Source organism: Myzus persicae, unplaced genomic scaffold, assembly GCF_001856785.1.
Source record: "Myzus persicae strain clone G006 unplaced genomic scaffold, MPER_G0061.0, whole genome shotgun sequence".
Lineage (NCBI taxonomy): Eukaryota > Metazoa > Arthropoda > Insecta > Hemiptera > Aphididae > Myzus > Myzus persicae.
Window position 1 is genome coordinate 520,381 of NW_019101169.1, and position 14,172 is coordinate 534,552.

Below are 14,172 nucleotides of genomic sequence, written 5' to 3' on the forward strand. Positions count from 1 at the left end.
TTTTTTTTTTTTTTTGTATACACACTTGAACGTATTGGATAATTGAAAATATTTCACACAAATTCATAATGTAAACACGAACAGTCGTGTGAATAAAATATATAATATTATAAATTATAATAATGTATATTGTATATGATATAATATAATGTAATACTTTATTATTTTTTTAAATATTTGGTTTCTATTATAAGGGTATATATAAAGCAAATAACTATTATAATTTACAATAACTTTTAATAATTAATGACACGAATACACATGTAACAATAAAAATATTAATATATAGAATTATTTCCCGGTCTAGTTATGTGTTTTTACATACTATATTCTGTAAAATATTCTTAAAGCCACTCGTAATTCGGATGTTGTACATTTAAAAGACTTTTCAAATATTGTATAATATTAATAGCGGTTGTTAAAACATCAAATTTTGATGAACTTTTAAAGAATTTAGTATAATTAGGTATTATCTGTAATTTTTTTATCATTCAAATGTGTATTTATACAAATCGTCGTCTGTAGGTAACTCTTTAATAATTTATAACTATTCAGGTATGATTTTATTGTTCATTTAATTTTAAAGTTCAATTCTATTTTTAAAGTTCATAGTAAGAACTTCGTAAAGAAAATGTTTTAATTATATTACATAATATACATGCACATAAACTGTATGGTCATATAACCTTTTATAACCTATATCTAAAGCGCATAATGAAATATTATAACGTTTCTTTTTACAAAACAGAAAACAATTAATTACTTTCTATTGTCATTATACTTGCGATTGCGTAACATTCATTTTAAAACAGTTGGTACGTATTCTAATAACAGTTAGGTAACAACCATGGGTTCCAAAAGTGGTATTGTTCAGCAAATCTCGTTCGCTTTATAATCACAAGTGGCGAACCAAACACTCTAACAATTTAGGGTTATAACCAAAGACTTTCAAGTATTCTACTACACTATAAAGCAGAAGACGGTGACTTCTCTCATTTACTTATTAATTGTTTTGCTCTCTCATCAAGCTGAATCAAATTAAAGGTTAGACGTTTCTCTTTCCTCAGATTCAATCTCATTGATGTCAACTCATTATCAACTAATAACATGTAATCAAAATAACCTCATTATAAACACATATGTTTTAAAATACATAATCTTATTCGCATAATATTTATAAATTCATATCTTTAAAAACTATTTTTTAAAAAGGCTAGTGACGGAAGACGATTATTAATATTCAGTTTATCCGGGGACAGACTTTACTCTAGAACCTAAATAATATAATACTATTTAAAACTAACAATCGAAAATCTATAACCATCGCATTTGATAAATTATGAAAGTTGAAATCGGTTGAAAGTTGAAACCAGTCCTAATGTAATTTCTTTACTATTATATTCACAAGTTCACAGCTATTTTTCTTTACTTTTTATAGATACACTACTGCCACATGAATACAAAAAAATAAAAATTACACACTAATAAATGTTTCGTTACACCAAAACCATTATAAAAAAAGTAAGTTTAAATGGTTGACTTGAGTATGCCAGTAAAAGCATGTTTTCAAAAATAACGTGTTCGTGATATTTTATACTATAATTAAGTCAGTGCTTGAATTCTGGGGAGCACAAAGGAAGTACCTCTTCATTTTTAAAAATGTTATAACTTACCCTATCTAATAATATTGTATTCTAATCAAAAAGACATTTTAGTGCCCACATTTTTTAATCCCTTCTAGTTTTTTTTCGAATTCAAGCGCTGAATTTATTATTATTATTATTATTATCAAAGGTATATATTATATTTTCAGATAATAAATAAGCGTGTGGCCAAGCCGAGACAATACACCCTTACCTACGACGGTCACGGTATTATACTAAGATTAATGGCGTTTGAACTAAAAATTTTTACCCTGGTGGGATATGGGCTCCTATAAAAGAGTCTCTAATATATTATATTGTTATAGGGTTGATCCTCGTTGCCTCGCGAGAGATACAGGGCGGTTTGAAAAACTGCATACTTTGCCAAAACCCGTGAACTGACGTCAGGTCGTTTTTGCCATTAAGACTCGACGGGACCGTAACGCATATTTTTTTCGGTATTTCACTCAAATCGCCGCGGCGAGAAGGTGCGGCGGCGGTGACGGTGAGTAGCCCGAGGATAGGAAAGTCTACCGATGCAAAAAAAAAACACGAGTGTGTGTGTGTGTGTGTGTGTGTGTGTGTGTGTGTGTGTGTGTGTGTGTTGTTTGTGCATATAATAATAGCAATAATAATAATAATAATAATGATAATATCAAATGCGGCCGACCCTTAGGACGAAGGGCATGTTTCGATTATTTGCCGGAGCAATTGTTGAGTGAACAACAGGCCGATATAATAAACACACGTCATGTACGAGTGTATACTTATATATACGTCATGTACTCGATCTGAATGTATGTGAGGATTGTATAGTGTATACGTATCATACACCTGTGTGAGTATTGTAGTTGTATAGAGTAGGTAGTGGTCGTGGTAGATGGGGGTGGGGAGATGTACCAGGGACTCTACACTGTGGATAAAAATAGCTGCAGCGTAAAGGTTACAAAACCGGACTTAAAAGCCACCGGATTTTCTATGGCCGAGTGCAGGTTTTCCATTAAAGTTCAATACGTCTGTATGGAGCTATTATTCTCATTACGTCGAGTAGGTATTTACATTATACCTACATCAAATAAACTCTGAGTAGTATAAATTATAATATAACAATATATTATCTTTATTGATAATTATTAGCGTTGAAAACTTATAGAGCCGATGAGATGTGGTGACTGAGTTTATTGCATGTTCATAATATTATATATTATGGTTAATAGTATAACAATGAAAATTCCAACGTTTAAACTTCACATGGAAAATGTTCTCATTCTCATTATTCTTGAATGAAATGAATGGACGAATGCATTATGTTTTAACGGTTTCAGAACGAGTTCTGGCAACTATGTTTGATAATGAATGTGTGAAGATCGTTATAATATCTTGTTTTAAATTAACATAAATATAAACTTAATTAACATACGACAAATTACTCGTACTGTAAATAAATACAAATAAATCACCCCATGACAGCAAGAAACAATTTATATGCATATATCACAGATATATATATATCACAGAAGCTACTACAATAATACTATAGCTAATAATGTTATTTGGTATTATTTCAGTGAAATTGAACTTCAATAATTATTATATCTTGAAAAAACAGAAAGACTTGAATAACACGATTTTCGAACTTTCGTATGATCTGGATGATTAGAAAATATGTATCATTTGTTTTGAAAATACTTCTAAATTTTAAGTTAAACGATGAAATCGCGTTGATAGTGAATTCCCAAATTATCTTTGGTTTATTTTCTTAGAACTATTAAAATGTGACCATTGCTCAAATACATTAAATAATTTCAATGTAACAATAAATAATACCTATAAGGTATGCATCAGGCGCTCACACTACCACTATTTACAATCGACGTTTATCATTACGTGGACGTCATAGTGCGATTATCATAGATCCATATTATATAGTCCACTAATCCCCACTTATATTCTAATATATTTCTAAACAAATATTAATTGTTAATTTGGTAACTTTAAGTGGATGTAATATTATACTATAATTTATAAACCAATCCAAGTAGGCACATCAACAAACACACCCGACTGACACATGGTTTCGATGTGTGCTATGAGGATAGTATATTATTATTTTCGTCGTCATCGCCATCGTCGCCAATGAGGTTCATTTGAATCGCCGCAAAACACTGGTCACGGTGGACGTCACCCCGCACCCGGAACAGCCTGTCGGCTGGCACGTGGTCTGCTATGACCAACCGGACAGTTTCACTTCCAACGAACTTCCGGTATTCTGCTTCGCATCCGTCCAGAAGTGCGGTCTTCACGTTTCCCAGCGTCACATTCACTTCGCCCGCCGTCAGCGCCCTGATTGTTGTGATGATGACATTCTTCACTACTAAGCCACTGAAAGTGCAAATGTAGGGTACAGTGCGCATTATGTTTGTGGGTGCAGTCATGTGGTTTACAGTTGAAATTATTATTTAGTGTCGAGTTTTTTTTTTCGACGAACGTCGAATGAATGGTTTTTTGTTTTTACTAAATATTTGAATGATCGGAGAAGAACAACTGTAATTTGCGGGATGGTACTGGCAAAAAATTTAGAACAAAAAATCGTAAAAAAATAAGACTTTTTTTTAAAAATGTACTTTATAGTAGTTATACTTCCCCCAAAGTCATCTACGATCTAAGTAATTCAAAGACCACAGACACTGACAACATTTGTGTTGCAGATTTAATATAATGTTATAATCATCACGTATACCTACTATATTGTAAACACCGTTTATTAACGACATCAATCTTGGAGCAGTGAAGTATATTTTATTTTAATGAATGATATTTTACTGTATGTCAAGGGTTAAACTGCTCAAGTATGTATCTATATAGTGAATATTGAAAAGTATTTAACACTACAGAATGATGCAATGCGTAATGCGACATTACTACATCACTCATTAAGAGCTTTAATGTTGGTCATTCCACGTTACACCGACTTTAATTTGGAATTAGGTATATCGTTTAAAATTACCCTTTTCGTTAGGTGTTTCGGATAATTCATAACACACGATTTATACTTTTTTCATATAAATAAACACCACAGCTACATATGGGTACAATAAATTGAACTATTAAAGAATACTTTATAGTTTAAATAGGTAGTCTGTATCAGACTTTACCGTACACTGAGTGATGTAAGCTTTTTCTCAGACAGTATAAGAAGCTCGTTATTTTAATTTAGACAGCTGAGTATATATTTATACTGGTGGCGCTCAGAATATTATGTATGATCATTAATTTATCACCCAGTTTCTTTTTTATAAAACTTTGTTAAAGGAAGCATGCAAATTGAAAAACAGGTTAGGATTCGTTATACGATACATTTATCCTTATCTCGAATATAATAAAATATGTAGAAATCATAGACTGGTAAGGTGTTGAGTGTAATATGCAGTGTTTTTTTGTCAATAATTCCCACAAATTATCTTGGCACCTAAATGTTTTTAAAATATTTCTTGATTGTAATGTTATTAAATTTATCTACCTACCGAAATTATTTTATATTGATTTAACGAAAAAATAAATACTTAATCTATGCCTCTAATTGGCCTGAACTAAAAAAAAAATTGAAATATATTTAATACTTTAAAGGCGCGAACACAAAGTATGTCATGTTTTGGTATGTAAGTACTTACTGTAATAATTGTATGTACTGCATGCCAACTTTTTCAGACGTAACCACGACCAATGATTCAGGTCCCAAATCGTTCACGACTTTAGGTATGGTTGAAATGAAATCAATCAAAGTGTTTGGTGACTCCTTTTCGTACAATCAAAAAAAACATTAAGGTTATAAGGTAGGCATATAGGTACATAGACGTCCGATTGTTGGAAACAAAACGTTTTGTATTTCTTATATAACAATCGTCTTGAACACTACGGCTAATACAATGGCCAATAATAATATGATATAACAATACCGAGTAATCGTCTGCTGATTCCAGTTCTTTTAGTTTGTCCGAATAATCTTCGATTTTGCACTGCAACTCAAAACATGTATTTATTTGTTTTTCCAGCAGAAAACTGTCGTACTGCGATGTATCCTAAGAAAACACGAAATGAAACGCAATCATCGATAATATAATATGCACCATAGACAATTACAATCACAGCGAAGTCACCACCATGACTAATATTCTGTAGCAGTTATAATAAATCTAATTATACAAAATATTATATAATGAGTGAGTGTGTACCTTCAAAATTTCTTCAAATTTCTTCATGTTTTCCTGTAACTCGATTTTAACAGCTTCAATCATGCAGGTGAGTTTGGTTTTATTTGGTAGTGATTGCTCAAAAAAATTGTTGATTGACATGATTACTTTAAAACAAGAATTGTAATTAACAAACTAGTTTAATATATGTAGTTATACTGTAATATATATGCTATGTGAATCACTTGCATTTTCCCACAAAATAAAGTCAAACGCGGCGTTCAGTCCTACTTGTAACGATGTAGAATATATGTATTTTTTATTATTCACAAAAACTTATTTCTATAATATAATTAGTTCATAGACATGAAATCAAGAGTCAAGGCGTATTATACAAATGATGTACTCAGAATAAGTTTCAGTTCCTGAAATTGTACTGTGATTTTTGTTGGTTTTAGATACTGATTATAAGAATATTGTTATTGATATTTATTTATATTTAATTAATAATAGGCCAGATATTATAGATGATACAGTTTTTGAATTGACATAATTAAATATTTTATTAAATAAATGTGACAAGTTTGAAGTATCAAATATAATTATGAATTATAAAAGTATGAATATTATTACACAATATTACATTTTTGAATTAGTTGGAATTGGAAATTTTGTTCAAACAATCTTTTGAACTACACAAATTATAATACCAGATCACTATTTATTGCAAATAATAAACCACATAAATGGAATCTGAAGAACCTCGATATCACATGGAGTTAATAAAGCATTACCATCCACCCTATTTGTTTATTTATTTTTAATTGAATCATATCAAATGTTGAGTAACTAGACGCTAAACAGAAAACTGGCTTTTGAAGGCTAGTTTCTATGCTTGGTTTAAAATCTACCAAAAACGAAATCGCTCAGGGCCATTGATTTTTTCGTTATAAGGAGACTAAAATATACGAGATATAGGTTAACGGACTGTTGTTATTTTCCGTTGTAAGGAGATTTCTGTCTTATCCTCTATAAGAAGGGATTTTTTCTATAAGGAGATTTGACTGTACCTATACATATATATATATATAATATGCAGCTCCATTACATGGTAACCCGTCTGGACACCGCCGAACCAGTGTACAACTAAGTATGGTTATAAATAATTTTAACAACTTAGACAAAAAGTAAATTTTCATTTCAATACTATTGTATTATATTTGTTTGTACCATCAACATAGATTAAATTGATTGTCAATGTTTTTGATTCACAGCACATTACAAATATTAACGATAAACGAAAAAAATCAAGTAATTATAAGAACTATATAAAATAAAATTTGAATTCTGTCAATGTTCTAATGGTACACACTTTAAGTCCTTTTGTATTATTTAATATCAACCCTAAAAAAATCGTTAATTTCTTATCGTGTTGTGGGAAACACAATATATGTAATTCAAGACAATATAAAGGTAGGCCCTACATAATATCATTAATATATGAACAAAAATAATGTTCCTTATAAAGGTAAATGCAAGCGAAGATTATTAAATTGTTTTTGGAAAACAATTTTATGCTGAATAATGTAACTACGAAACATATATTTTTTTATTTTTTAAGACTTAATGTAATTATTTTTCAAAAATGTTGTTATGTCTTGCCTTAAAATGATCTAAATATATACTTCCAGAACCGCTGATAACCTTCGATGTAATGAGTATTTTACCTTTAAAATCAATAACACACTGTATTGGTCAGCAGTTCCCAACCAGGGTTGAATTTAGAGTCTGCTCAGGGAGGGAGGGGGAATATAGTGATGACGGAATTACGAAAATAATTATGTCATTTTACAATGTGTAAAATTTATATCACTATATTAGTTTTCAGATTATCGGGCATCGATAACAATTATATATTAGGTATAACGATAGAGTCGATAGAGTCGATAAAGTCGGTAGACCGAGATATTATTTATACTTTATGTTAATATTTTTGTTTTTATATTCAATATTTTTTCTTATACCTAATATTATTACTTCGTAAGCCAATTTATAGTACATTTTTAAAATGATGAAAATAATGGAAGTAAATAGGTGTATATTGTTTAATATAATAGTTAATTTGTATGTTTTATTTGTAGCGCTCACGAAAAAAATTCGCATAAACTCTAATTAAAGGGGGTAGGGGAAATGAGATTTCAGTAAATTTACATGGGGGACGTAGAATGAAAAAGGTCGGGTACCGCTGGTATGGGTAAACACTAAACAGTAAGTGATAATATACTTTAAAACAACCACATTATATACTGTCGTATACTCATTTAATGACACAGACATTTGAATCGTATTATTACTATATAATATGTTGACGTCCACGCAACTGAGCTTCAAACAATGAGCAATATATATAGGCATAAGGCTGAAACGAAAAAAAGTGAGGGACTTTTTCTTCTTCTTTCAAAACCTTGATTTTTAGCATTCCTTGTTATTATATAACAGACACACACACTGATACACACCCACAGCACACATACACGCGTGCGTGCGTAAAGTGTAATATCTTATCAACTCGAGATTTCTAAAGAACCGGCACATCAAACATTTTCTTTGAACGGAGGAAAATGAACTCGATGCTACCGCTGGTTTTCCCTCCTCTCTTTAATATAAGCACTGAATTCCAATCCCGACCACACTGAGGTATTTCATTCTTGTTTTTTTTTATCTTCTTTCTTTAACTCTCTTTAGCCTTTTACTCATTTATTTTTTTTTTTTCACTCGCCGCAAACGATTTTCTCATTTTGAGCTGCGGGCACTCGATGGTGTGCGGTATTAATTAAATGGCATTCGATAAATCCATATTCTAAAATATGTGGACACGTGGATTCGGTGAAAATCATAGGGATTGCGTTCCTAACCTAACCCTATTGCAGACGAAGAGAATTATGTCAAAAACTATCAAATGAAATACATGTATATTATAATATATTTTACTGAAATAATAACCCGAAGGTATGCACGTGCGGCGCGTAATAATCCCTCAAGTATTTGAAACTACCGACAAAGTTGTTTGGTACTGGGGAATCGGTTGGAAATATATCCAAATCATTATATTCGACGGTGGTAGATTTTTCATTTACAGTTTTTGTATATCCGGGCACACATACAATAATATATATATATATATATATATATATATATATATATATATGTATATATTATCGTATTTTACTTCATTGACACATCCCAGCAGTTGTAAAACGATCGTGAAAATAAATCATGCAATCCGACACATGAAAAAAAATTATTTATTGCCATTTGCCAATTAAAATTTAAAATCGGTGAGCTACTCAGTTACTGTATTATACGATCCGTATAATTATAATAATTGTCAGTTCAACATGGCTTAGTGAATGTTTAACCTGCCCACGTTAACTTTACTGAGGAACTCTAAATGTCATGAAAAAAGAATTAAAGTATTTTTTTTTTTATGTTTCAAGTTCAAAAAATAAAATAAACAAATAATCATTTTCAAGGAATTACTTAAGAAAATGCATTTAAATTAATATTAAAAACATATAATGTGTCTTTGTAATCGATTGTGATTGTGAACATTTGATGAACAACTATTAACAAGTGTGTAGTTTTTTTTTAAATTTTCGAGTCATCAGTTTACAAATTATGTTAATTATAATAACATTTCTTAAAGAACTTATTAAACTATCTTTAAGCTACTAAATTATTTATATTTCATCAAATAATGTAATCTATACACTATAAACAGTATGAATTAAACTTAAGTTTTTGAATATTTTAAATAATAATCGAAGTTTGAAATATTTAGGTATTCAATTCTATTTAAATTTAGCTAGTGTACCTAATAAAAAATATAATTTTATTTGTATACTTTACATTTATTGAAGTTTAATAATTATCATATATTACTTTATACTTGATCTAATTGTTAAAAGTTGACTCATAATACTCTAATAAACGTCTTTCCATGCCATTTTGTAATTTAATATAAAAACTTTATTTTTATTTTTAGTAATATAAATATTTGTTTTAATTAATAGCATTTCGTGATAGGTATTTTACATTGTTGTATTATATACAAAACAAATTATAAAACTCCAAGGTTTATTTTTAAATCACAAGTATTTAATTTAGATTCAATTGTTTATAGTACTATTGTACTCTTAATAATATTTTATATTTTTATCAGAAAACCTCATTAATCCGGTAAATATAAAAATGATATGACCAAATTTTTAAATAAACGTTTTCTCGTAATTTTGCCATACACGGGTTAAACTTAAAAGCCATTAAATGTAAAACTCATAATATTATGCAAACTTTCGAATACATTTAAATTTCCAAACGAAAATGAAGCAGTTTATTATGTATTGAAATAATAGATATTTCAATACCTAATTTTATATTTAGAAAATTAAAAAAATTATCACTCAACTTAATTATATTAATTCAATAACTGTATTTACTACAAATTATATGATAGTTTTAACATTACAATTTTATCTGATAGTTATAAATGTGTTTAAAAAAATTAATTTGTTATTGTTTTTGTTCTCGTGAAATACTTATTTATTGGTTTATTCTTCAAATATACACATAATATTGGCCTCACTAACTTTGTGTTGAACAAAATTACATATTGTGTTATAGTCCTAAAAATATACATATTATCATGTATGTTCAAACTTCAAATTAACGAGAAAAATCAATTCCTGATAGTTTTTTCTAAACCGCTCTAATATCTTTTAGAAAAAATATCAGTTCCTTCTTATGTTAATTTACGTTTATTGTATATTATAGGTACTATCAGGAATTGATTTTTCTCGTTAATTTGAAGTTTGAACATACATGATAATATGTATATTTTTAGGACTATAATATACAATAAACGTAAATTAACATAAGAAGGAACTGATGTTTTTTCTAAAAGATTTTAGAACTGTTTGGAAAAAAAAACATAATACAAATTAGAAGACACTTATTTTTCTTTTAATAATAATTTTAAGTTTCCATTTATTATTGAATATCCATAAGGAAATAGACAATAAAGACCAATACCTATAATCACACACATATTATAATAATCAAATTTTATAGTATAAAGTTAAACTTAAATTAAATCCTTCAATGAAATTTAGCCTTTTTAATATTGTTCAATGTCATGAAAATATAATAGTTTAATACACATTACACATACATAATTTTCTAATTGGCTTTATGAAGTGTATTAATAATGCTATAACAACACAGTTCACCAAATTTTATCATCCATAGGAAAGATAATTTTGATTAATGGATTCCTATTTAGGTAAACTTCGTAACAATTTAAGTTCTTATACATAAATTCAAACTTTATGTGAATCTTACTTAAGTGTTCCTTAACATTTATATATCTTAAAAGTCACAGGCTTAGAGTTTACGAGAAGTTTTTGTTCATTCCAAATTATAATGGAATACTAAATCAAGTAAACGTATTTTTTCTGGTTATTACTTATTTTAGAGATTTCTAGTGAATCAAAGGATACAATAATTGATTATGAATGAAACTATTCTTTATGTATAGATTTTTCAATGATTAATCCGTCAATGGGAGTGGGAATCTTTCATTTCATTTAATATACTCATAGGAAAGTGAATTTAGTTGGTACTTACTATTTTTCTTAATAATTGGGAAAAACAAAACAAATCAAGGAGAACTGAAATTTTACACGAACTTGATTTTCACATTTTGTCGTGCTTAATCCAAAAACGAATAACTGTAGATGCTTAGCAGTTTTAAAAATATTTCTTATTATTTTCAATTCATGGTAAAATATTTTTAAACAATTTAAATAAACTTCTATTCATTGGAAACGATGAAGACCATTTCTAACCTCTTTTATCCAAAATACCGATCCACGTCCCTTAAAAATAAGTTATGAAATTGGTGATGATATTATTATGTAATTTTCATAATATATTTTTCTCCACTTTTTTGGCATTCAGAAATCTATTAAGTTTAAGTAGATTGCTGAATGTTTTTACACACCGTTGTAATTTTCATTCACTAATAATATTATGTTTCGTTAGTCTCTCGGAGTTTAATCATGTACGTATGCTATATTATTTTTAAGAGGTACTTATATTGTTGAATGCGTATTGCGTATTTATGTTGATGATAGTCATATTATTGAACGAATAACTATATGAACGGTAATTAACGTAAACTTAATGTAGTGTAGTCGGAATTTTTCAATGTAAATTATTAATAATAATAGTATGTGTTTAAAAACATGATGAGTCGAAATCAAGTGTGGTCAAACTAACACGCGTCAAAATGTCGTGGAAATGAGTCTTGCGTCGAAATAACCGTATTCATTTGACGTGACACTTTGTTCGTGTTACATATAGATACATTTTATAATATCTATGGATAAACATATAAGAGATAATTGTAAAATAAAATATAATTAAGAGCTATCTATACGAAAATAAACAATCTGGAAGTTTTATCTAAATAAAAAGTATATTAATATAATTTAACTAAGTGAAAAAGTCTTCAATTTTAGATATTGAAATTATTCTCTGATTGATCTGACTCACTTGTAAGCTGAATAAAAAAAATTGAAATATTTCATTATTTCTAATAAATGTATTAATTACCATTTAAAAAGTCGGTTTTTATAGTTCATACAAAAATGTTTTAATTATTGTCTACTATACATAACTCAAAATTTAGGCTGGATTGCAAATTTTTAAAATACCATAAAATTGGACTTCATAACAAAAATGGTTTATAAATAATCCACATACATAGATTAACTTCATTAATATTATCAAGTGGATAGTGTTTTAATGAAATTACAAAATAATAAGTGCAAAACATTTTATTACAGTTTATAAGTTATAATTATACAAAATATATAGTAAACATCAATTCAATTCGTTTTCAAAACGCTGTAACGAATTAGTAATAACAAAAATAGTATTATTATAATAAGAGAAAAACAATTTCTAAATATTGAGCGGCTTAATCCTTTTAGCGTATGGCCGTGCATGCAGTCTATGTGCGTGAAAAGTGTCCTAATAACAAAAAAAAAAATATATTTTATTTTAAATATGAATTGCAATTAAAATTCACCACCATTAACACGTGGTATATTTCAATATCGATAATAGAAAGTATATTTTATAATCGCAGTTTCATTTACAATAATTTGTAAGTTTTAATCCAAAAGTCCCGAATGCTCATATTGATATTTTATGTATAATAGCAGTAATATGCCAATTCGTATATTATACATTGAAAATAAAAGGTATATAAAATATAGCTACGGTTGTGTATTATTATTGTTGGACTTGGTGGTACTCACATAGTGTTCCTTTTCGGTTTCTATGACTTTCCGTTTATCATCCAAAGACAAATCTTTCAACATTGCCACAATCAGGTCAATGCGATTTACCTAATCATATTCAATATTGAATTTAGTTTTACGTTACAGAAATATACTAATTAGTAATTTCTATTTTGCCTACGTCGTCAGTATATTAGTTGTTCTTAAAATTATAAAGTCATTATATTATATTGCTCGGTCCTTGATAAAATGATCAAAATTTCGTAAGTATTGGACACCTTATAATACTGTTGTTGTCTTATTAATAAGCCGTAAAACTGTTGTACATCACAAGTACCTTTTTAACAATCGCTTTACGCTTTAGGTTAGTCCGTCTTTTGACCGCATCCATCACTGTCGGTTCGCAGTCCATATCAATGGTTTCAGTCACCGGCTGGAAACAGTAAGACGGTGTCTTTGCACTCCGTTCTTGATGTCCATCCTCCATTTCGATCGTCAGTTGGCATGTCGAAGATTCACTGTCGCTACTGACAATAGACGATTCACTAGGAGATGGACATATCCCGAACGCTGCGACTCCAGTCGACTTACATGTGGGATCTACGACGGCAGTCAATTTATTGGCAGGCTCACCTAAAAATTCTAAGAAGGCTTTATTCTGAGTTTTCGGGCGGTTTCCCAATATGCTCTTCTTTCGGTCGATCGTTTTGATCTCCGTAAAGTGAAGGAATGCCACTTCACTTGGGTCCAAGACCGGAACGGGCTTGACCACGGCAAAATGTCGTTTTCCATAATGCCTGATAGTGGATAATGAATTCAGACGCTTCTTGGAAGAATCTTGGCCGTTAGTTTTAAACTTCGAAATGCGATAGTACATTGTAATACGAATGTTCTAATGGATTATAGGAAAAATATTGAAAGCAGTTACACGTCTCTGTTCAATGATTTTTATTAAAGTGATCGATGTCAAAT

At 29.1% G+C, this 14,172-nt stretch overlaps 1 protein-coding gene across 1 annotated transcript; it reads right to left on the reverse strand.

Annotated features, from left to right (window-relative positions):
- Positions 1-3,730: 3,730 nt before the first annotated feature.
- On the reverse strand, positions 3,731-6,143 carry LOC111028045 (the record flags this gene model as incomplete). Its single annotated transcript, XM_022306579.1, has 5 exons — positions 3,731-4,025; positions 5,315-5,439; positions 5,600-5,722; positions 5,876-6,000; positions 6,125-6,143. Coding segments are annotated over 5 exons (687 nt in total), but the record flags the coding sequence as incomplete, so codon positions are not given.
- Between the last annotated feature and the right edge of the window lie 8,029 nt (positions 6,144-14,172).